We start from the raw sequence: 25,879 nt of genomic DNA on the forward strand, positions 1-25,879 counted from the left end.
GTCATAGGAACCAGCTGTGACTTTGGACTGTTTAGAATCCAACTATGCTGTTGTAGCACTTTCCAAAATAGTGCTACCCCGACTACCAACTGCTCCTTGGACCTCGCCCTTATAACGAGATTGTCCAAGTACGGGACAATTACAACTCCCTTTTTTCGAAGGAGTATCATCATTTCGGCCATTACCTTGATAAAACACCCTCGGTGCCATGTACAGTCCAAACGGCAGTGTCTGGACTTGGTAATGGTAATCCTGTACCACAAATCTGAGGTACTTCTGGCGAGGATGGTAAATGGGGACATGCAGGTAAGCATCCTTGATGTCCCGGGATACCATGTAATCCCCCTCGTCCAGGCTTGCAATAACCGCCCTGAGCGATTCCATCTTGAACTTGAATTTTTTTATGTTCAAGGATTTTAAATATAAAATGGGTCACACCGAACCATGCGGTTTCGGTACCCCAACCCGTGTGGAATAGTAACCCCGTCCTTGTTGAAGTAGGGGCACCTTGAGTATTACCTGCTGGGAATACCGCTTATTAATTGCCTCTAGCACAGCCTCCCTGCCTGAGGGAGTTGTCAGCAAGGCATATTTTAGGAAACGGCTGGGGGGAGACATCTCGAATTCCAGCTTGTACCCCTGAAATACTACTTGAAAGAAACAGGGATCCACCTGTGAGCGAGCCCACTAATTGCTGAAATTTTTGAGACGGCCCCCCACCGTACCTGGCTACACCTGTGGAGCACCCGCGTCATGGTGTGTACTCACAGGAGGCGGGGGAAGAATCTTGATTCTGGGAACAGGCTGACTGGTGCAGCTTTTTCCCTCTACCCTTGTCTCTGTACAGAAAGGAAGCGCCATTTGACCCGCTTGCTTTTCTGAAGCCGAAAGGACTGTACCTTTGTCTGTGAGGAAACCTGAGGTAAAATTATTTCTTCCCAGCAGTTGCTGTGGATACGAGGTCCCAGAGACCATCCCCAAATAATTCCTCACCCTTATAAGGCTCTCTATGCGCTTTTTAAGTCAGCATCACCTGTCCAGTGACAGGTCTCTAATACCCTCCTGACAGAAGGGACATTACATTTATTTTGGATGCCAGCCGGCAAAATATCCCTCTGTGCATCCCCAATATATAAGACAACGTCTTTAATATGTTTTTATGTTTGCCAACTAGTATCCCTGTTTGACAGGGTCACCGACCACGCTGCAGCAGCACTATCTGCAGGTCTCAGTCTAGTACCTGAGTGTGTAAATACAGACTTCAGGATAGCCTCCTGTTTTTTATCAACAGGTACCTATTAAAGTGGCCGTATCCTAAGACGGCAGTGCCACCTTTTTTGACAAACGTGTGAGCGCCTTATCCACCCTAGGGGATATCTCCCAGCGTAACTTATCCTCCTGGCGGGAAAGGGTACGCCATCAGTAACTTTTTATAAATTACCAGTTTCTTAACGGGGGAACCCACGCTTTTCACACACTTCATTTATTCATCTGATGGGGGAACAAAACACTGCCTGTTTTTTCTCCCCAAACCTAAAACCCATTTTTAGAGGTGCTTGGGTTAAAGTCAGAAATGTATAACACATTTTTTATTGCCGGGATCAAGTCACGGATGTTCCTAGTGGATTGTGTATATGTCTCCACCTTGTCGACACTGGAGTCAGACTCCGTGTCGACATCTGTGTCTGCCATCTGAGAGAGCGGGCGTTTTTGAGCCCCTGATGGCCTTTGAGACGCCTGGGCAGGCGCGGGCTGCGAAGCCGGCTGTCCCACAGCTGTTACGTCATCCACCCTTTTATGTAAGGAGTTGACACTGTCGGTTAATACCTTTTACCTATCTATCCACTCTGGTGTCGGCCCCACAGGGGGCGACATCACATATATCGGCCTCTGTTCCGTCACCATATAAGCCTCCTCATTCAACATGTCGACACAGCCGTACCGACACACCGCAGACACACAGGGAATGCTCTAAACGAGGACAGGACCCACAAAAGCCCTTTGGGGGGACAGAGTGAGAGTATGCCAGCACACACCAGAGCGCTATATAATGCAGGGACTAACTGAGTTATGTCCCCTATAGCTTTTTATATATAATGTATACTGCGCCTAAATTTAGTCCCCCCCCTCTCTTTATTAACCCTTTGTAGACTGCAGGGGAGAGCTAGGGAGCTTCCTTCCAGCGGAGCTGTGAGGGAAAATGGCGCCAGTGTGCTGAGGAGATAGGCTCCGCCCCTTTTTCGCGGCCTATTCTCCCGTTTTTTATGGAATTCTGGCAGGGGTATTTACCTCATATATAGCCCCTGGGGCCATATATTGAGGTATTTTAGCCAGCCAAGGTGTTTTTATTGCTGCCTCAGGGCGCCCCCCCCAGCGCCCTGCACCCTCAGTGACCGAAGTGTGAAGTGTGTGAGAGGAGCAATGGCGCACAGCTGCAGTGCTGTGCGCTACCTTGGTGAAGACAGAGTCTTCATGCCGCCGATTTTCCGGACCATCTTCTTGCTTCTGGCTCTGTAAGGGGGACGGCGGCGCGGCTCCGGGACCGAACATCAAGGCTGGGCCTGCGGTCGATCCCTCTGGAGCTAATGGTGTCCAGTAGCCTAAGAAGCCCAATCCGGCTGCAAGCAGGCGAGTTCGCTTCTTCTCCCCTTAGTCCCTCGCTGCAGTGAGCCTGTTGCCAGCAGGTCTCACTGAAAATAAAAAAATCTAAGACTATTACTTTCTAAGAGCTCAGGAGAGCCCCTAGTGTGCATCCAACCTCGGCCGGGCACGAAATCTAACTGAGGCTTGGAGGAGGGTCATAGTGGGAGGAGCCAGTGCACACCAGGTAGTCTAAGATCTTTCTAGAGTGCCCAGCCTCCTTCGGAGCCCGCTATTCCCCATGGTCCTTACGGAGTTCCCAGCATCCACTAGGACGTTAGAGAAACAAAGGTTTCATTATTTCACTCTCACTCAAAAAAGTCTGTATTTCGGAATATTCCGTATTTCGGAATATCTGGATATGGGATACTCAACCTGTAATATGTTAGCAAGCTGTAGGTTACAAGTTACAGGTTACAAGGTGTATTATTATTGCACTAGCTAGGCTGACATGCAACAACAGAAGCATGTGATGCAGCACAATACCAGGCCCAACAGAAGCATGTGATGCAGCACAATACCAGGCCCAACAGAAGCATGTGATGCAGCACAATACCAGGCCCAACAGAAGCATGTGATGCAGCACAATACCAGAACCCCCAGTAACAGAACTCAGAACAGGACTCTTACTAGGAGATAATGCATCAGAAAGCTAAGCTGTGCCACACAGTGGCTCAGTGCAACTCAGTAGGTCGTTATTGCTGTTCCATTACCTTCTAAGCTTGAAACACATAGCTCTAACAGAGATTACATGTTTTATTTACTAAATAGTATTAGAGTATTTTAAGACTGAAAGCACAACAACAAAAATAAAAGTCAAATTTAAGTAAACAGATTAAAAGAATATTACCTTCCAGCAACATAAAGTGTGTCTCGAATTTTTAACATCAGTTGAAAGTCCAAGCTGTGCTGTGATTCATTGCCTGAAGGGCGTCCTCTAAATACTGGATATTGCCTTGAATCTGCAAGTTAAAATAGGATACACCATCATTCTGAATTACACAGCCAAAGAATCAATGCACAGAATTGATTAGCTGTATACACTAGGTGTAGAAGGGTTTAAAGCAAATCCCTGTTGCATCGTCTTGAATATAAATGAAGAAAATATGACCAATGTCAGCAAATGTGACTTGCAGCCCTTTTAAATTATGTGTAGTCTTTCAAAAGATCTGCTTTAAATAACCATAAGGTGCACTTATATGAAGCTGTGCACTCACATACGGCAAGATTAGCACTGATGTCCGGGAAAGGAAGTAGCTCACAAATTCTCTCTTCTGTATGGGCAGGGTAATTGTGTCTCTACAAGCTAGCTCTGCCTTGGCAATATTTCCTGCCCATTCACTCAGTCTGCTCCCTTATTCTGTATCTTTCACCAGGGGTGCCGATAGGGTCTACAAAATACCCGCACCTGTCTGGAGTCCTGCCAGTGAGGTGTAGCCTTGACCCAAATATGCTATGGCCACACACCTTTTTTGCTGGTTAAGATTCTGCAGAGAATCCTGCAATTCACAAAGGGGTATAGCTACGCCCCCATTGCGGCCATTACTGGGGCACTCTGCATATAGGTGATAGGCAGGGCTGTCAAGCAGATAGCCTTTTGTGGGCTAACTGATATTAGTGAGAATTTAGACTAATAATTCATAGGAGACTAATAGCATTACTGGGACTTGAAGTGCAGTGTATAGACAACAGGTAAATCTCCAATCTCTCCTTGGGTGTCGCCAACAGTTTAGGTTTTATGAATGTCTTCATTAGAGAATAGGTACATTCATTACTGTTCAGACCGTTTTACAGCTGGCAGATGTCGCTACTTTCCAGGGGTAGTCCCAAGAGTTAATAGATTTGTCCCTGAACATGTCCATATATTTTAGTATTGACCAACTGCACAAGACAATTCCCCTTTTTCTTCATGGTAGATCATGGTAGACTCTCATTTTATAAACACTGAAAAAGATTATTAAAAAAATACACTTATCTAACTTAATATACATACATTTCTAATAAAGATCCCACGTCTGCTCAGACCACTATCGCATTAGATGCCTCAGCTGAAAAGTATTATGTTGACAGCTATTAACCTGTGCTCATTTGAGAGAGTCACATAAGCAAGTATTTTATTCAGGCTCTAGAAGAAATGTAGCGGACTACAGCACAGTAAAATAATGTAATGGGACCCATACATCAGGCAGAGATCAGGGTAATTCCCCGTACTTCCAACTCTGGGGTCGGGGGATTTGAAAAATCCAACATGTTGGATTTCCTCCGTCTTGCCAATTCTGACTAAAAAATGGTTAGGATCGATGAGGCTGGTATTTTTAACGTCCCTATTTCCTCCGATCCACCATCAGATGGCTGATTATCGATGCCCATCGTTCAGATCGGCAGAACGGGGCCGTAGCTGTATGGCCCACATATAGGTTGCCCACACAAGCTACCTTCTCAAGTTCAGCCCAAAAAATCGCCTATCTCCTGTGTGTTCACTTGAAGATAAGTGAATATGTACTTACAATGGTAATCTACGATGTTGATGGGCTCATCATCTTCGGGAAAGCTAACTGCATAGACCAATGTTAGTGTTAGGAGCACCATGCCAGCATGAAGCAGACAGAGCCTCATGGTTCACAAATTGGATCACTCTCCACGTTCTGAAAATAGATTTCACCTGGAACAAAAACAAAACACAAAACCATAAACTATAATTGCATACTAATTTATTTCTATTTAATGCATGTCATGTTCTGCCTCCACATCATACTCACATTCAATTTTATAAAAAGATCTTAAATACTGCTAAGAATAATATCCTAGGGGCGGTATCCTATTAGCCTCAATGCCGATGGTCATTATGGCGGTATCCAATTAGAGGCTGTTTTGATCGTCAGAAATTGGATTCACGATTGCACAAAAACCCATGGGTTCAGGGATAAGTCCCCGATCCCATGTGTTATCGCGGCTCCGGCGGCCATTTATCACGTATTATACTTTGGGTGCCTGAGTCACCCAAAGCATAATCCCAAATAAGTGCCGGCATTGGGAGAAAATGATGGGGATAATAGGATAAAGCTTTTAGTCCCAAATTTAAACATCTTATTTTAAAACTCCTTGTAAGAGAAAAATTATATAAATGTATGTTGAACTACAAAAGATTTCCATGATCTTGTTGACTGGAAGCTGCTATATATGTTAAGCAGCTGATGTTGTGCTGCATATAATCACAGTATGTAAACTAGTAACCATAAGTCCTGCAAATATTTTGATCACTGCTAGTAGGGCACTTTATTGACTAAGGAAGGTCACTGACTATAGGGTATCGTAGAAAAATGGCAGCATTTAGTGAACAACTTTTGAATGAGTTCCCTGGCTGCTGCAAGTCAACACAAGACATTATACTTCCCCTTCTATTACAATTATTTTGCTTTCTTTTAAACTTATGTATTGCTGTTTTGTGTTAATCAAAACTGAAAATGTACTTGTGCAGACAAATTTTACACCACTCTCACTCAGTAACTGAATGCACATATGAAATAAAAACATTCAAGTTAAGACTGTAATGATTAAAATTGTACGCACTGAAGATAAAACTGCAAAGACGTTTGGGGGTATATGCAATTGCGGTCGAATTCCCGAAAATGTCGAAAAACTGGACTTTTTCGCCCAAAATTTTTTTTCGACAATGCAATAACAGTACTTTTCGTCAAAAAAACGGACTTTTCAAATTCGACTTTTTGAAATTCGACATTTGACAAATTCGACATTTCTGCTATGGTACAAATGCGGCTTTTCGACAAAAGTATATTCAATTGAAGAATATAAATTCGACAACAGTGCTTTTTGACAGTAAATTCGTCATTTTCAATCCGCCTCACTTTGCTGGCGGAATGTAATAAAAAATTTTAAAAACATGTTTTTTTTGTTTTGTTTTTTTTTATTGCAATGAGCATATCTATTTATATTAGAAGGGATTAGGTACTTGGTTTGTCTATTTAGGAGGCACAAGTATTATTTATATATATATATTTTTTTTTTTCTGGAATGGGTTAGAAACCCGAAAAAAAAATTGCGTGGGGTCCCCCCTCCTAAGCATAACCAGCCTCGGGCTCTTTGAGCCGGTCCTGGTTGCCAAAATACGGGGGGGGGGGGATGACAGGGGATCCCCCGTATTTTAACAACCAGCACCGGGCTCTGCGCCTGGTCCTGGTGCAAAAAATACGGGAGACAAAAAGAGTAGGGGTCCCCCGTATTTTTTGTACCAGCACCGGGCTCCACTAGCTGGACAGATAATGCCACAGCCGGGGGACACTTTTATACCGCTCCCTGCGGCCGTGGCATTAAATACCCAACTAGTCACCCCTGGCCGGGGTACCCTGGAGGAGTGGGGACCCCTTAAATCAAGGGGTCCCCCCCCCTGCCACCCAAGGGCCAGGGGTGAAGCCCGAGGCTGTCCCCCCCATCCAAGGGCTGCGGATGGGGGGCTGATAGCCTTGAGTAAAATGAAAGAATATTGTTTTTTTGCAGAAGAACTACAAGTCCCAGCAAGCCTCCCCCGCAAGCTGGTACTTGGAGAACCACAAGTACCAGCATGCGGGGGGGGGAAACTGGCCCGCTGGTACCTGTAGTTCTACTGCAAAAAAATACCCAAATAAAAACAGGACACGCACACCTTGAAAGTACAATTTTATTACATACATGTCGACACACACACATACTTACCTATGTTGACACGACGTTCGGTCCACTTGTCCAAGTAGAATCCACGGGGTGTACCTGAAAATAAAATTATACTCACCTAAATCCAGTGTCCAGTGATATTTGTAATCCACGTACTTGGCAAAATAAAAAAACGCATTTACCCGATCCACACGGACTGAAAGGGGTCCCATGTTTACACATGGGACCCCTTTCCCCGAATGCTGACACCCCCTGTGACTCCTGTCACAGAGGGTCCCTTCAGGCAATCAGGGAGCGCCACGTCCTGGCACTCTCCTGATTCCCTATGCGCTTCTGAGCTGGTAGACAGCGCATCGCACAGCACCTCCATTAGTTTCAATGGTGGGAACTTTGCGGTCAACGGTGCGGTTACCCGCGGTCAGCCGCTGACCGCGGGTGACCTCACCGCTGACCGCAAAGTTCCCACCATTGAAGATAATGGAGGGGGCTTTCTATGCGCGTCTGACAGCTCTGACGCGCATACAGCCAATCAGTGGAGTGCCACGACGTGGCGCTCCCTGATTGGCTGAAGGGACCTTCTGTGACAGCAGTCACGGGGGGTCTCTGCATTTGGGGAAAGGGGTCCCATGTGTAAACATGGGACCCCTTTCAGTCCGTGTGGATCGGGTAAATGCGTTTTTTTGTTTTGCCAAGTACGTGGATTACAAATATCACAGGACACTGGATTTAGGTGAGTATTAAGTTTATTTTCAGGTACCCCAAATTCGTCGACATTGGAGACGTGGCAGTCGGCGTGTCAACATAGGTATGTATGTGTCGGCATGTGTGAAATAAAGTTGTATTTTCACGGTGTGTGTGTCCTGTTTTTATTTGGGTATTTTTTTTTGCAGTAGAACTACAGGTACCAGCGGGCCCGTTTCCCCCCCGCATGCTGGTACTTGTGGTTCTCCAAGTACCAGCTTGCGGGGGAGGCTTGCTGGGACTTGTAGTTCTTCTGCAAAAAAACAATATTCTTTCATTTTTACACATGGCTATCAGCCCCCCATCCGCAGCCCTTGGATGGGGAGGACAGCCTCGGGCTTCAGCCCTGGCCCTTGGGTGGCTGGAGGGGGACCCCTTGATTGAAGGGGTCCCCACTCCTCCAGGGTACCCCGGCCAGGGGTGACTAGTTGGGTATTTAATGCCACGGCCGCAGGGAGCAGTATAAAAGTGTCCCCCGGCTGTGGCATTATCTGTCCAGCTAGTGGAGCCCGGTGCTGGTACAAAAAATACGGGGGACCCCTACTCTTTTTGTCCCCCGTATTTTTTGCACCAGGACCAGGCGCAGAGCCCGGTGCTGGTTGTTAAAATCCGGGGGATCCCCTGTCATTTTTTTCCCCGTATTTTGGCAACCAGGACCAGCTCAAAGAGCCCGAGGCTGGTTATGCTTAGGAGGGGGGACCCCACGCAATTTTTTTTTCGTTTTTTTTTACCGTTTTTTGTACCATCTGAAAAGTCGATTCAAAATCCGTCAATTGGTCCGTTTTTCGACAGCGGGACTGTCGAATCCGTTTTTTATTGAATATGTCGAATTCCGGCACCCGCCGGCCGGAATTCGACGGTCGAATTGTGTCGAATTTAAAAACGGGCGAAAAATTGCCGGAATTCGCCCGAAATTGCATATACCCCTTGGTGTAATCATTGGATGAACAGGCCTACAGTATAAGAAACACAGAGGTTGCAGTTTCCTTAGTGAACCCTTGTGCAGTTCTATGATATATTGATGGTAAGATATTACATATGCATGGGTGATAGGATTGCTGTGTATAGAAATTAACCTGTTAGGACAGACGCTACAAAATACAAATACAAAAGTGATCTGAAATGGAACGTGACTGCAGCAGTGTTTTATGAATCCCAGAAGATAGTAGCATTAACTTAAAGCAAATACATCAATTGAGCCCAAGGGGTATATTTACAAAACTAGATTGCCGGCGGTTTAGGCGGTAGAATTTAAAAACGGCAGTAATATTAATTGTACAACACGCATGGTTTGCATTTAATATTACTGCTGCCGATATCAATTCTGCTGGCAAAGCTGCATAAAAGCTTAAGTAAATATACCAAGTATTTGATAGTCAGGTCTCCTCTTTTCTTGTTACTGTTTCATATATGTGTGTAATCTACCAATCTTACAGTATACATGGTAAACTTTATGTAGCACAGAACTTCTGCCGTGGATAATCCTACAACTCAGAAAGAAGAGGTGCTACAGATGGCTGTACAAGACTTTAGTTATATTTGAAACAGTTACATATTTTCTATTTATTCTGTTATTGCAACCGGTGCTTTCCTATAGTCTTGAATTAACACAAGCTCGTGGTCAGGTAAAGAAATATGAATTAATTATACACATCATCTACTGGCCCAAACAACACATACAACTTGAAATATTGTTATAGCCCAGCATAGAAATGTATTACTTCAGGCTTAGGGGGGCATCCAATTACCCAGGGTAATTGTATCGCCGAGGGCTATCCAATTTGCCCTGATGTGGAGCGCTCTTATCCCTGATGCCGGCACTTATCAGGGATTATGTTTTGGGTGCCTCAGGCACCCGAAGCATAATTCACGAGAAGTGGCCTGCCAGAGCCACAATAACACATGGGATCACCGATCCCATGATTTTTCATGCAATCGCGGGTCCAATTTCGGCTGATCAAAACGGCCTCTAAGTGGAAACAGTGATAATGACCATCAGTCATTAATCGTGATAACCGCTCGCTTTGTTCTTCGGAAATGGCATCGGGGCTAATTGGATACCCTCTTAGACTATACATCCTGTGCAAAGGGGTCTGGGACTCCAGGTCGTCAACAAAAAGGTCGACACACCTTAGGTCGACGCCAATTGGTCGACACACCTTAGGTCGACATGGAAAAAGGTCAACAGGAACAAGGTCGACATGAGTTTTTTATGTTTTTTTGGTGTCGTTTTCTTCGTAGAGTGACCGGGAACCCCAATTAGTGCACCGCGTCCCCGCGCATGGCTCGCTTCGCTCGCCATGCTTCGGGCATGGTGCCTTCGCTCCGCTCGGCATAGATTACCGTTCCAATCGTAGTCCACGTGGATCGTTAAGTATGAAAAGGTTCCAAAAAAGAAAAAAATTGTGAAAAACTCATGTCGGCCTTTTTCCATGTCGACCTTGTTCCTGTCGACCTTTTGTCCATGTCAACCTAAGGTGTGTCGACCAATTGACGTCGACCTAAGGTGTGTCGACCTTTTTGTTGTCGACCTGGAGTCCGGATACCGTGCAAAGAGAATGCCTTATGGCAGTGGTTTCCAAACTTTTTTGAATCACGGCGCCCTAGAGTATCAGAATTTTTTTCACGGCACCCCTAGACCAAAAATTTCTTATTGAGAAATTTAGAAAGAAATATTAATTTAGGTAAATTGTATTTATATGTCATCCTTAGGCTCAATTGTGTGGTGAGGGACAAGATTTGCTTCTGTTTGTCCCCATATTGTATGACTGACAGCCACCAGCACTAGTTTTGCTTATTATATTGACCATAAATAATTTGAATTGGTTCTTGACCACCAATCCAAGGCACCTCTGCAAGTGTCACGAGGCACTTCATGGAGCCAAAGCACACAGTTTGGGAACCACTGCCTTATGGGTTGGCAGGTTTAAACCACTCATTTGCAGTGGTGCAGTGACTTATTAAAAAAAATAAAGTATTATACTAAAATTTGTTTTTATTCAAAATGTTTAATGCCAGTGACACGCCCAGTGCTTAAGCTTAACTCCTCCGTGTGTGTGTGTGTGTGTGTGTGTGTGTGTGTGTGTGTGTGTGTGTGTGTGTTTCTCTGACAAGTGCTTTTGCATTTTCCAGTTAGTATTACTATTGAGATTTGTTTAATTATAATAATTAAGACTAATGCTTAACATTAACTTGTTCTTATTTTCAATTTCATATATCTATGAGTGTACTTTGTATGTATTAATATGTTTAGTCTCTCTCTCTCTCTCTCTCTCTATATATATATATATATATATATATATTCAGATGTAATAGGAATAATAAGCTGTAAAAAAATAAGAATTTACTTACCGATAATTCTATTTCTCGTAGTCCGTAGTGGATGCTGGGGACTCCGTCAGGACCATGGGGAATAGCGGGCTCCGCAGGAGACAGGGCACATCTAAAAAGCTTTTTAGGTCACATGGTGTGTACTGGCTCCTCCCCCTATGACCCTCCTCCAAGCCTCAGTTAGGTACTGTGCCCGGACGAGCGTACACAATAAGGAAGGATCTTGAATCCCGGGTAAGACTCATACCAGCCACACCAATCACACCGTACAACTTGTGATCTGAACCCAGTTAACAGTATGATAACAAAACGAAGTAGCCTCCGAAAAGATGGCTCACAACAATAGTAATAACCCGATTTTTGTAACAATAACTATGTACAAGCATTGCAGACAATCCGCACTTGGGATGGGCGCCCAGCATCCACTACGGACTACGAGAAATAGAATTATCGGTAAGTAAATTCTTATTTTCTCTAACGTCCTAGTGGATGCTGGGGACTCCGTCAGGACCATGGGGATTATACCAAAGCTCCCAAACGGGCGGGAGAGTGCGGATGACTCTGCAGCACCGAATGAGAGAACTCCAGGTCCTCCTTAGCCAGAGTATCAAAATTTGTAAAATTTTACAAACGTGTTCTCCCCTGACCACGTAGCTGCTCGGCAAAGTTGTAATGCCGAGACTCCTCGGGCAGCCGCCCAGGATGAGCCCACCTTCCTTGTGGAATGGGCATCTACATATTTCGTCTGTGGCAGGCCTGCCACAGAATGTGCAAGCTGAATTGTACTACAAATCCAGCGTGCAATAGACTGCTTAGAAGCATGAGCACCCAGCTTGTTGGGTGTATACAGTATAAACAGCAAGTCAGACTTTCTGACTCCAGCCGTCCTAACTATATATATATATATATATATATTTTTAGGGCCCTGACCACGTCTAGTAACTTGGAGTCCTCCAAGTCCCTAGTAGCCGCAGGCACCACAAGAGGTTGTTTCAGGTGAAAACGCTGACACCCCTTCATGAAGAAACTGGAGACGAGTCCCAGTTCTGTCCTGTTCAAATGGAAAATTTTAATATGGGCTTTTGTAAGACAAAGCCGCCCATTCTGACAATCGCCTGGCCGAGGCCAGGGCTAACAACATGGTCACTTCCCATGTGAGATATTTGTCAACAGCATGGTCACTTTCCATGTGAGATATTTCAAATCCACAGATTTGAGCGGTTCAAACCAATATGATTTTAAGAAATCCCAACACTATGTTGAGATCTCACGGTGCCCCTAGGGGCACAAAAAAGCTGTATATGCAATACATCCTTTACAATCTGGACTTCAGGAACTGAAGTCAATTCTTTCTGGAAGAAAATCTACAGGGCCGAAATTTAAATGTTAATGAACCCCAATTTGAGGTCCAAAACACTCCTGTTTTCAGGAAGTGTAGAAATCGACCTAGTTGAATTTCCGTCGTGGAGCCTTCCTGGCCTCACCCACGCAACATATTTTCACCACATGTGGTGATGACGTTGTGCGGTCACCTCCTTCCTGGCTTTGACCAGGGTAGGTATGACCTCTTATGGAATGCCTTTTCCCCTCAGGATCCGGCATTCAACCGCCATGCCGTCAAACGCAGCCGCGGTAAGTCTTGGAATAGACATGGTACTTGCTGAATCAAGTCCCTTCTTAGCTCCCCAGGCCCTTAGTCCTCTGTGAGCATTTCTTGAAGTTCCGGGTACCAAGTCCCTCTTGGCCAATCCGGAGCCACTAGTATAGTTCATACTCCTCTATGTCTTATAATTCTCAATACCCTGGTTATGAGAAACAGAGGAGGGAACACATACACAGACTGGTACACCCACGGTGTTACCAGAACATCCACAGTTATCGCCTGAAGGTCTCATGACCTGGCGGAATACCTGTCCCGTTTTTGTTCGGGCGGGACGCCATCATGTCCACCTTTGGTCTTTGCCAACGGTCCACAATCATGTTGAAAAACTTCCCTATGAAGTTTCCACTCTCCCGGGTGGAGGTCATGCCTGCTGAGGAAGTCTGCTTCCCAGTCGTCCACTCCCGGAAAGAACACTGCTGACAGTGCTATCACATGATTTTCCGCCTAGCGAAAAATCCTTGCAGTTTTCACTGCCCTCCTGCTTCTTGTGCCGCCCTTCTGTTTACGTGGGCGACTGCCGTGATGTTATCCCACCGGATCAATACCGGCTGACCTTGAAGCAGAGGTCTAGCTAAGTTTAGAGCATTATAAATTTGCTCTAAGCTTATTTATGCGGAGAGAATTCTCCAGACTTAATCACACTTCCCTGGAAATTCTTTCCCTGTGTGACTGTTCCCCAGCCTCTCAGGCTGGCCTCCGTGGTCACCGGCATCCAATCCTGAATGCCGAATCTGCGGCCCTCTAGAAGATGAGCACTCTGTAATCACCACAGGAGAGACACCCTTTTCCTTGGATATAGGGTTATCCGCTGATGCATCTGAGGATGCGATCCGGACCATTTGTCCAGCAGATCCCACTGAAGAGTTCTTGCGGGAAATCTGCCGAATGGAATTGCTTCGTAATAAGCCACCATTTTTACCAGGACTCTTGTGCAATGATGCACTGACACTTTTCCTGGTTTTAGGAGGATCCCGATTAGCTCGGATAACTCCCTGGTTTTCTCCACTGGGAGAAACACGTTTTTCTGGACTGTGTCCAGAATCTTCCCTAGGAACAGTAGACGTGTCGTCGGAAAAAGCTGCGATTTTGGAATATTTAGAATCCACTCGTGCTGTCGTAGAACTACTTAAGATAGTGCTACTCCGACCTCCAACTGTTCTCTGGACCTTGCCCTTATCAGGAAAGCGTCCATGTTTCTTTTAAGAAAAATCATCATTCCGGCCATTACCTTGGTAAAGACCCGGGGCGCCGTGGACCATCCAAACGGCAGCGTCTGAACTGATAGTGACAGTTCTGTACCAGGAACCTGAAGTACCCTTGGTGAGAAGGGCAAATTTGGACCTGTAGGTAAACGTCCCTGATATCCAGTGACATCATATCGTCCCCTTCTTCCTGGTTCGCTATCACTGCTCCGAGTGACTCCATCTTGATTTGAACGCTTGTATGTAAGTGTTCAAATATTTCAGATCTCACCGAGCCGGTTGGCTTCAGTACCACAATATAGTGTGGAATACTACCCCCTTCCTTGTTGTAAGAAGGGTACTTTGATTATCACCTGCTGGGAATACAGCCTGTGAATTGTGTGAGGGGGAGACGTCTCGAATTTCCAATGTACACCTGGGATATTACATGTAGGATCCCGGAGTTCCCTTGCGAGTGTTGCTGAAACTCTTGAGATGACCCCCTACCGCACCTGAGTCCGCTTGTACGGCCCCAGCGTTATGCTGCGGACTTGGCAGAAGCCGTGAGGAGCTTCTGTTCCTGGGAATGAGCTGCTTGCTGCAGTCTTCTTCCCTTTCCTCTCCCCCTGGGCAGATATGACTGGCCTTCGCCCGCCTGCCCGTATGGGGACGAAAGGACTGAGACTGAAAAGACTGTGTCCTTTTCTGCCAATATGTGACTCGGGGTAACAAAAGGTGGATTTTTCAGCTGTTGCCATGGCCACCAGGTCCAATGGACCGCCCCTTTATACGGCAATACTTCCATATGCCGTCTGGAATCTGCCTCACCTGACCACTGTCGTGTCTTCGTCTGGCAGATATGTACATCACATTTACTCTTTGATGCCAGAATGCAAATATGCCTCTGCGCATCACACATATATAGAAATGCATCCCTAAAATGCTCTATAGACAATAAAATCCTGTCCCTGTCAAGGGTATCAAAATTTTCAGTCAGGAAATCCGACCAAGCCCCCTCAGCGCTGCACATCCAGGCTGAGGCGATTGCTGGTCGTAGTATAACACCAGTATGTGTGTATATACTGTTATGATATTTTTCAGCTTCCTATCAGCTGGCTCCTTGAGGGCGGCCGTATCTGGAAACGGTAACGCCATGTTTTTTATATGCGTGTGAGCGCCTTGTCCACCCTAAGGTGTGTTTTCCAACTCGCCCTTACTACTGGCGGGAAAAAGGGTATACCGCCCATAACTTTCTGTCGGAGGAACCCCACGTATCATCACACACTTCATTTAATTTATCTGATTCAGGCAAAACTACAAGTAGTTTATTCCCACCCTACAAAATACCCTTATTTGTGGTACTTGTGGTATCAGAAATACGTAACACCTCCTTTATTGCCCTTAACATGTAACTTGTGGCCCTAAAGGAAAAATACGTTTGTTTCTTCACCGTCGACACTGGGGTCAGTGTCCGTGTCAGTGTCTGTCGACCGACTGAGGTAAATGGGCGTTTTTACAAGCCCCTGACGGTGTCTGAGACGCCTGGACCGATACTAATTTGTCCGCCGGCTGTCTCATGTCGTCAACCGGCTTGCAGCGTGTTGACATTATCACGTAATTCCATAAGTAAGCCATCCATTCTGGTGTCGACTCCCTAGAGAGTGACATCACCATTACAGGCAATTTTCTCCGTCTCCTCACCAACATTTTCCTCATACATGTCGACACACACGTACCGACCTACAGCACACACATACAGGGAATGCTCTGATAGAGGACAGGACCCACTAGCCCTTTGGGGAGACAGAGGGAGAGTTTGCCAGCACACACCAAAAGCGCCATAATGTATATAACAACCCTAGAAGGTGTTGTTTCTATATATGGGCTCTTAATATATAATTATATCGCCAATTTATGCCCCCCTTCTCTTTAACCCTGTTTCTGTAGTGCAGGGGAGAGTGGGAGCCTTCCTCACCAGCGGAGCTGGTCAGGAAAATGGCGCTGAGTGCTGAGGAGAATAAGCTCCGCCCCTTTCACGGCGGGCTTTTCTCCCGGTTATTAGGAAAACTGGCCTGGGTTAAATACATACATATAGCCTTAATGGCTATATGTGATGTATTTATTTGCCAAATAGGTATTTATATTGCTGCCCAGGGCGCCCCCAGCAGCGCCCTGCACCCTCCGTGACCGTGTCAGTGAGCCGTGTAGCAACAATGGCGCACAGCTGCAGTGCTGTGCGCTACCTCTCTGAAGACTGTGAAGTCTTCTGCCGCCTGTTTCCGGACCTCCGTTCCGCCGTCTTTCTTCAGCGTCTGTAAGGGGGATCGGCGGCGCGGCTCCGGGACGAACCCCAGGCTGACCTGTGTTCCGACTCCCTCTGGAGCTCAGTGTCCAGTAGCCTAAAACTTCAATCCTCCTGCACGCAGGTGAGTTGCAAGTCTCTCCCCTAAGTCCCTCGTTGCAGTGATCCTGTCGCCAGCAGGAATCACTGATTAGAAACCTAAAAAAAAACTTTACTAAACAGCTCCTTAAGAGAGCCATCCAGTTTGCACCCTTCTCGGACGGGCACAAAAACCTAACTGAGGCTTGGAGGAGGGTCATAGGGGGAGGAGCCAGTACACACCATGTGACCTAAAAAGCTTTTTAGATGTGCCCTGTCTCCTGCGGAGCCCGCTATTCCCCATGGTCCTGACGGAGTCCCCAGCATCCACTAGGACGTTAGAGAAATTGGTTTTATTGAAATATTTAAAATATATCAAATTAAAGCCTAACAACATTATTAATGTTAGGAAGCATTAAAACAGCGAGGTTTCTAATACATGATTGATTTTTTTTTCCATTAAAACATTACTGCAAAAAAAATAAATGGTTTAAACAAAAAAAAAAAAAGCGATTTAAACCCCCAAAAAGTATTTTTTTTGTTTTGTTTTTTAAAACCTGGGTTTTTCCCAAACCTGGACTGAATGCTATGGAAACTCTTACTTCGCAGATGCCCGTATTACGAAATCTTACTCCATATAAGGAGGAGGTTGTTATTACTAGATCTCATTCTTAAAAATCTCATCAGTTCTGGAATGCTCCCAGCAAAGATTTAACAAATGTTTTATTTCATCCAGAAAGACATACAGCACGCACAGATGTGCGATTGCACGAAAGGTACATGCTGGAAACTTGCTACATGCTGAGGTATGCCCTGCAATAAATACAAAGAGTTATGAAGTCCATAATAGATATACTGCAAGAAAGTGTTCAGTTTAGTAGCACTAGGGAATAATAGCCTGGTGCGCGCTAAGACTGTTATAAATAAGGATTTGGGAGGAACGGCACGCTTACTCAACTTGCTGCCTGTTATTTTCACAGTTCTGGATACAGGAAAAGGCATCATTTGAAATGCATGGATATCACCTTCACTGTTGAAAGAAGATAAATGATGTTTCCAAAAGTCTTGTCACTTGTCAATTTCAACTGTTAATTTATCAGTCTTTTCCCTGCGGATTTATCTACAATAACAATTCATGTTACACGGGTGGCTGGGTTAAATGTTATTTGTTACAAACCCATGTACAAATTTGTCAGTTCTATTACTTTATTGAAATATGCGCTGAATAAAGTGGCTTTTCACTGCAGAGAAATAGTTTATTTTATTTTTTGGAAATGGGCTAAAAATTTCCATCTCTTTTCATCCCACCAAACGGAAATATGTCATAGCTGGTGTATTTACTCTTTATAGTTGATACCCAAAATATAACAATATTATATGTCCAGAGTTGCCATTGTCTGGGAATAGAAAGATTTTTATTGGGGGGCAGGCAGCCTTGGGCTCACACTAATAGGGTTTCCATTACACAGTTGTTTCCTTTCGGTAAGGTGCTGTGTAACCTTTGTTGCGCCATATAAATAAAGGATAATAATCATTCTAATCATTTATTATTTTATAAAAGGTTTTAATTGTATTTGCCCAAAGCAACAATTATTGGCACAATACCATTGAATACATTCTCTTAACTCTGTCACCTACACTATTTTACCCAGTAGAGCAGTGACAAACTAATACAGAGCTCGGAGAATAAGACACCACAATCACAGCTGTATGTATATATATATATATATATATATATATATATATATTCCTCTCAGCAATTCTTATTCCCTTTTTTCTTCTGTGATTAGCATCGACTTAGTGTACTGCTTCGCTTGCCATGCTTTGGGCAAGGTGCCTCGCACCGCTGCACTCGGCACAGGTTACTATGCCCAATCGTAGTCCACATGGATGGTAAAGTATGAAAAAGTTGAATAATATAAAAATAAAAAAACCTGTCTACCATATGTGTGTCGACCATTATCATGTCGACCTTTTGAAACTATCGACCTTTTACACCTATCAACCTGTTGAACTGTCTACCTTTTACATGTTGACCTTTTGTCCATGTCGACCTTTTCACCCTGTCGACCTAATGCATGTCTACCATTAGTGGTAGACCTATTGACTGTAGACCTTTTTAGTGTAGATCTATAGTCCGGATACAATCTAGCCCATAGTAAGGTTACGGCACCACATTACAGTGCTCTACTATATACAGGAGCACTAACAAGACGTACACCTATTTTATAAAATAGGGACCTGTAATCTGTATTGTCTCCGTTAAAACCAAAAGCTAAAAAGGACAGGCAGAGGTGATAAAAATGTACCTTAACAATCAGTATACAACATATATGCACAGAGCAGTACGGATGGTGTAATGGTTAGAATTACTGCCTCACAGCACTGAGGTCATGGGTTCAATTCCCACCACAGCTCTAACTGTGTGGAGTTTGTATATTCTCCCCGTACTTGCGTGGGTTTCCTCCGGGTACTCCGGTTTCCTCCCACAATCCAAAAATATACTAGTGGGTTAATTGGATCTCAACAAAAAAAAATTAACCCTAGCGTGAATGTGTGTGTGTGTGTACATGTACATGTGGTAGGCAATATAGTTTGTAAGCCCTACTGGGGCAGGGACTGATGTGATTGGCCAAGTTATTCTCTGTAAAGTGCTGGGGAATATGTGCGCGCTATATAAACAACTGGTAATAAATAATAATAAATATGCATAATATTTGTGAAAGGAAATACAAACACACCCCCCCCCCCCCCTTAAATGCTATAAATCCAGTACAAGACCATGGGGGGCATTAAATGACGGCACCCAGAATCATTGTGATTGCCAATAGTAGGTGAACAATAAAATAATGTTTCCGTTTGTAATGTCTGGTTTTGTATCCCTCTTCTTCATCTACCGAATGTCTGTGTTGTGTGTTACAGAACGTTTCTCATAGTACAACTAGAATTCAAACTGACGAATCAGCTGTAAAACTGCTAGATCACTACATCTTCCCCACATATCTTATTTTCTGTCTAGCGCTCCAGCATTACAGTCAATTGTACAATTGTCAAGCTGGACATACACAAAGATCAGGACACATTACCTGTCAAAAGGTATTTTAGATTTTTTTCACTTTAATGCATATAAAATGCAAAAATCGAAATCAAACCATCTTGCACACAGCTGAAACAATGTCAAATAGCTATTTAGGTAGCGTATATACACTGCTCAAAAAAATAAAGGGAACACTAAAACAACACATCCTAGATCTGAATGAATGAAATATTCTTATTAAATACTTTGTTCTTTACATCGATGAATATGCTGACAACAAAATCACACAAAAATTATCAATTGAAATCAAATTTATTAACCCATGGAGGTCTAGATTTGGAGTCACCCTCAAAATTAAAGTGGAAAAACACACTACAGGCTGATCGAACTTTGATGTAATGTCCTTAAAATAAGTCAAAATGAGGCTCAGTAGTGTGCTTGGCCTCCACGTGCCTGTATGACCTCCCTACAACTCACACAAGTGGCTCAGGTAGTGCAGCTCATCCAGGATGGCACATCAATGCGAGCTGTGGCAAGAAGGTTTGCTGTGTCTGTCAGCGTAGTGTCCAGAGCATGGAGGCGCTACCAGGAGACAGGCCAGTACATCAGGAGACGTGGAGGAGGCCGTAGGAGGGCAACAACCCAGCAGCAGGACCGCTACCTCTGCCTTTGTGCAAGGAGGAACAGGAGGAGCACTGCCAGAGCCCTGCAAAATGACCTCCAGCAAGCCACAAATGTGCATGTGTCTACTCAAACGATGAGAGACAGACTCCATGAGGGTGGTATGAGGGCCCGACGTCCACAGGTGGGGGTTGTGCTTACAGCCCAACACCGTGCAGGACGTTTGACATTTTCCAGAGAACACCAAGATTGGTAAATTTTCCACTGGTGCCCTGGGCTCTTCACAGATGAAAGCAGGTTCTCACTGAGCACATGACAGACATGACAGAGTCTGGAGACGCCAAGGAGAACGTTCTGCTGCCTGCAACATCCTCCAGCATGACCGGTTTGGCAGTGGGTCAGTAATGGTGTGGGGTGGCATCTCTTTGGGGGGCCGCACAGACCTCCATGTGCTCGCCAGAGGTAGACTGACTGCCATTAGGTACCGAGATGAGATCCTCAGACCCCTTGTGAGACCATATGCTGGTGCGGTTGGCCCTGGGTTCCTCCTAATGCAAGACAATGCTAGACCTCATGTGGCTGGAGTGTGTCAGCAGTTCCTGCAAGACGAAGGCATTGATGCTATGGACTGGCCCGCCCGTTCCCCAGACCTGAATCCAATTGAGCACATCTGGGACATCATCTCGCTCCATCCACCAATGCCACGTTGCACCACAGACTGTCCAGGAGTTGGCGGATGCTTTAGTCCAGGTCTGGGAGGAGATCCCTCAGAAGACCATCCGCCCCCTCATCAGGAGCATGCCCAGGCGTTGTAGGGAGGTCATACAGGCACGTGGAGGCCACACACACTACTGAGCCTCATTTTGACTTGTTTTAAGGACATTACATCAAAGTTGGATCAGCCTGTAGTGTGTTTTTCCACTTTAATTTTGAGGGTGACTCCAAATCCAGACCTCCATGGGTTAATAAATTTGATTTCCATTGATAATTTTTGTGTGATTTTGTTGTCAGCACATTCAACTATGTAAAGAACAAAGTATTTAATAAGAATATTTCATTCATTCAGATCTAGGATGTGTTATTTTAGTGTTCCCTTTATTTTTTTGAGCAGTGTATATACGCTACCTAAATAGCTATTTGACATTGTTTCAGCTGTGTGCAAGATGGTTTGATTTCGATTTTTGCATTTTATATGCATTAAAGTGAAAAAAATCTAAAATACCTTTTGACAGGTAATGTGTCCTGATCTTTGTGTATGTCCAGCTTGACAATTGTACAATTGACTGTAATGCTGGAGCGCTTGAGCAGTGTAGTTTCACTCACCTAAGACTATATCAGAGAGACATCAGCATATTCTTTTTGGAAGTGCTTACTGACACTAGCACATTGTCTGCTGCCCCAAAAGCCTGTGATGCTGGCATATAAAGTAACCCGTCTAAGGACGCCAGGATCTCATGCTGCCATCACTTTCTCAGTGTCACTATTTCAAAGTAACAATTTTTAATCTGACAGCTGGGATCTCATCACTGCAGGAATTTGGAGTTTAATGTTTATAGGGATTAGAATGTGATACACATCCAGTAAGAATGTTGGGGAAAGATACAATGGCAAATGGTTTATGTTTCCTTGCAATGACAAAAAGACAAAAGCTGGGTACACACTAGACCAGTGATTTTCAACCTTTTCTTACTCACGGCACACCGAACAACATTTTAAAATTGCCAAGGCACACCATCAGTTCCCCACAGAAAAAAACTAAAAACACACATTGGCCATCACAGTAAAAAAAAGAATCCACATACATTGGCCTACAAAGGAAAAACAATCACATTGCTCCCCACATAAATCATGTTGCTCCCTACATAAATCACATTTCTCCCCACATAAATCCTATTGCTCCCCACTTGAATTATTCACATTGTTCCCCCCATAAATCCATAAATCCTACTGCTCCCCACAGGAGAAATAACATAAAAAATATTAGCCCCTACCAATTAGCTGTTCTCCTCCCTGTCCCTCAGTGGCGGGGGTTGTTCATAGTGGAGTGCTGCGAATACTGAGCAGCGGGCGGTCGGACAAGTGTGGATGTGGGTGGGCAAGGAAAGCTGTGTATGCAGGCGGGAACTGGAAAATGTGTATACAGGCGGGTGGGCTGGCTGGGTGGTGAGACGCAGTGGCTGTGACCTATGATATCACACCGCTGCGTCATCAAGGCATACGTCATGGCCAGAGTACGACTGATCCTCTAAGAAGAGCCCGGGCCAACAGTTCACTCTGAAGGTGCAGGAAGCTGCTCTGGCTCCGCGGCACACCTTGCAACTGGTTGCGGCACACTAGTGTGCCACGGCACACTGGTTGAAAAAGCCTGCACTAGACGATAAAATGAACAATGTGGCCGATACTGACACAGCGCTGGCGATATTGTCTATTATGTATGAAGTAGGGGGGTTACTCTGACCTGAATACTCGCTGAAGTTCTACGCAGCGCAGCGTTCAGGTCAGAGCTGCGCATGCGCCGGCGCATAGCTGACAGCCGGCGGCTGTCGTTGCCTAGTCGATCGCCTCTGCCTGATTGACAGACAGAGGCGGTCGCTGGGTGGGAGGGGGCGGCACGGCGGCGTTTGGCCACCGTTTTGTGTGCGCGGTCCACCCAACGCAGGTGTGACCGGACCGCGCAGGGGGTGGGCCGCAGCAGCTGTGTGACGTCACACGCAGCTGCTGCGACCCGGCCAGCGACGAGTAGCTCCCAGCCAGCACATAAAAGCTACTCCTGAGGTACAAAAGCATCGCCGCTGTGCTTCAGCAACGAGGCAGGGATTGACATGCGGGGCGGGCTAGCCCTGTGCTGGGCGTCCCCCCGCATGTCTATGTTCCTCATCGTAGATGTACTAAATTTAGCACAGCTACGATCAACTCGGAGTGACCCCCTATGTCGCTGACGATACGCGCTCCCGTGCTGTGCATGCAGGACCGAGGGCGATATTACCAGCATTGGTGCGGTGAAATTTAGAAGTAATGTAAGGACATATTTTAAAAAAACAATTGCTGGTGAGCTGAGCCTCGCGATCAGTGTTGGACTGGGGTATGAAGGGCCCACCAGGATAATGCAGTGGTAGGGGCCCATGCCTAGAGGCTTAGTTAACCATTAGCAAGTTCATGGTCTGACCCCCTTGGTAAATACTGTATATATGTAGTAAATATTGGTAGTGTATGCATGATTAATAACAGTAATGCACTGTAGAAAATACACCATAGTCCTGTGCAGTAATGTAACATGTGATTGATGTGAATGATATTTAATACAAGTGCACAGTCTGAAACCTGATCCCTTGAGGAGGGGGTTTGCCCCAAGGCAGTGGGGCCCACTGGGGGTTTCCCCTGTACCGCTGTGGGCCATTCCGACCTTGCTCTTAATACTGCCCCATATTGCTACGGGTTACCTCACCGCTTCCCCTAGCCATTGTATGCAGATGTGTGACCAGCTAGTGATTTTGTCATCAGTACCGTTAACTTTTTGATTATAAAGAATAGGTACCAATAGTGAATTCCCTGCACTGTAACCATAAGCATGTGAATGCAGCTACAGTGCTGTTTAATAGAGTGTCAGTCAGTGAAGCCACAGCCAACCACAGATTATATAGTGGTTAGCATTACTGCTGCACAGCACTGAGGTCTTGCTACAGACTACTGTGTATGCTATATATATATATATATATATATATATATATATATATAAAACTCATGTCAGTCTGGCACTCCCTTCAACGAAAAACATCACCTGCACCGGTGCCCTCATAGAGATAAAGATACAGTCCCGGAGATGCGGCACTCTGGTTCACTTAACAAGCAACAGGCGGGTGTGGACTCCCAGTATGTGTCAACGTTTCAATATTTATTTATATTGTCATCAGGATACAAATAAAGAAAAAACAAACATACCTTTATGCAAGCCCATCACCACGTGAATGCCGGCATCGGGAGCGGGAATGCACACCCGCCCCTTTGCCGCGCTGAAAATGGACGTCATAGACCTGCGTCTAATTAGTCCCAGTGTCGTCACCATAGCAACCAAAACAAGCCTAGAGACATAAAGCGCACTATAAACATAAACGTATTAATACCATTCTAAACAATGTTCATCCCTAATCTCATAAGGGACATATGGACAAACAGACAAATTTTAGAAAGATAAAAGGAATTTAGGGGTACTCATGGCAATATATTACCGTAATGCTGCATAAGATACATTTTCATTAAGTCCCTTTGGGGCAATTACATTAAGACGATGGATCCATTGCGCTTCACAGCGCAATAATTGTAGGGATCTATTGCCCCCTCTAATATTGATAGGGACAGTGTCAATCATACGGTAACGGAGACTCGTGAGAGGGTGTTTAAAAAGTGCAAAATGGCGAGCTACGGGTTGATCACTCGTGCCCGATGTGATTGCTGCCCGTATAGCTGCCCTATGGTTGCCCATACGTTCTTTGAATTTGCTCTCAGTTTTACCAATATACGATAAACCGCAAGGGCAAATGATTTGGTAGATTACAAAGGAAGAATTGCATGTAAAGTGATGTCTGATAAAAAACTGTTTTCCTGAATGAGGATGACAAAAAACGTCTCCCGTAAGGAGAAATTGGCAAGTAGTACAGGTACATTTAAAGCATCCTACTCGAGTATTAGACAAAAAAGTAGCTTTCTTAATAGGCCGTACAGAGGTCAAAGTTTTGACCAAAGAATCTTTTACATTTTTACCTCTTGAAAAACTGGGCATTAGCCCATGTTCCTGTAAATGTAATTTGTCATCACTTTGGATGATAGGCCATAATTTTTTTGATTTATTCATAATGGCTGATGAGCGAACATTATATTGGCTCACCCAGGGTAACTTATTTTTATTTTTAGGGGTTCCAGATTCTATTACATCCCCTCTGGTCAATAAGTTAGTTCGATCCAACTTTAACACTTTGTCTTTGCATTGTAATAACAGGTTAAGTTTGTACCCACGTTCCAGAAAATTATCGATCATCACATCTAGTTGCTCAATTGCAACCCGCCTATCACTATTAATCCTCATCACCCTTACCATTTGCGAATACGGTAAACCGTTAATTAATGCTCTGGGGTGGCAGCTTTGTGGTTTCAATAGCATGTTTCTATCAGTTTCTTTGGAAAAAAGTTTAGTGTGCAGGCTCCTATTTTTAATGGATACATTTACATCTAAGAAATTAATGTTGTCATTACTGTAACTATAGGTAAATTTAATTGGATTCTCAGAATTATTGTGAATTTCTATTGCTTCTATAAGAATCTGTATATCACCTCTCCATACCAGAAATAAATCATCTATATATCTAACAAACATAAGAATCTTAGATGAAATAATCTCATTTGAGAAAAATAATAGATGCTCAATTAAGAACATCACCACATTTGCATAGGCTGGAGCCATAGAGCTCCCCATTGCACACCCCTTTGTTTGCAAATAAAACCGGTTATCATAAAGAAAAAAATTGTTATAAAGGATGAGTTCAAACATCTGGAGGATCACATCAATCACTTCATCAGAATAATCACTTTTAGTTTGTAGAAATAGTTTAAGCGCATGCAAACCC

At 44.6% G+C, this 25,879-nt stretch overlaps 1 protein-coding gene across 11 annotated transcripts in view; it reads right to left on the reverse strand.

Moving 5' to 3' along the window:
* SEMA6D (semaphorin 6D) overlaps window positions 1–25,879 on the reverse strand; it is a 107,327-nt gene that overhangs the window by 47,992 nt on the left and 33,456 nt on the right. For 8 of the 11 annotated variants that reach the window (XM_063926068.1, XM_063926066.1, XM_063926061.1 and 5 more), the window contains 2 exons: window positions 5,148–5,302; window positions 3,491–3,602 (listed from right to left, as the gene is read on the reverse strand). In XM_063926068.1, the coding sequence (XP_063782138.1) occupies window positions 3,491–3,602; window positions 5,148–5,256 (221 nt within the window). In that variant the 5' untranslated portion in view covers window positions 5,257–5,302. Of the gene's footprint in view, window positions 1–3,490; window positions 3,603–5,147; window positions 5,303–17,556; window positions 17,634–25,879 lie in introns of all 11 variants that reach the window. The other 3 variants (XM_063926067.1, XM_063926064.1, XM_063926062.1) reach the window with 1 other exon arrangement.

Source organism: Pseudophryne corroboree, chromosome 6 (assembly GCF_028390025.1).
Source record: "Pseudophryne corroboree isolate aPseCor3 chromosome 6, aPseCor3.hap2, whole genome shotgun sequence".
NCBI classification, from domain to species: Eukaryota; Metazoa; Chordata; class Amphibia; order Anura; family Myobatrachidae; genus Pseudophryne; species Pseudophryne corroboree.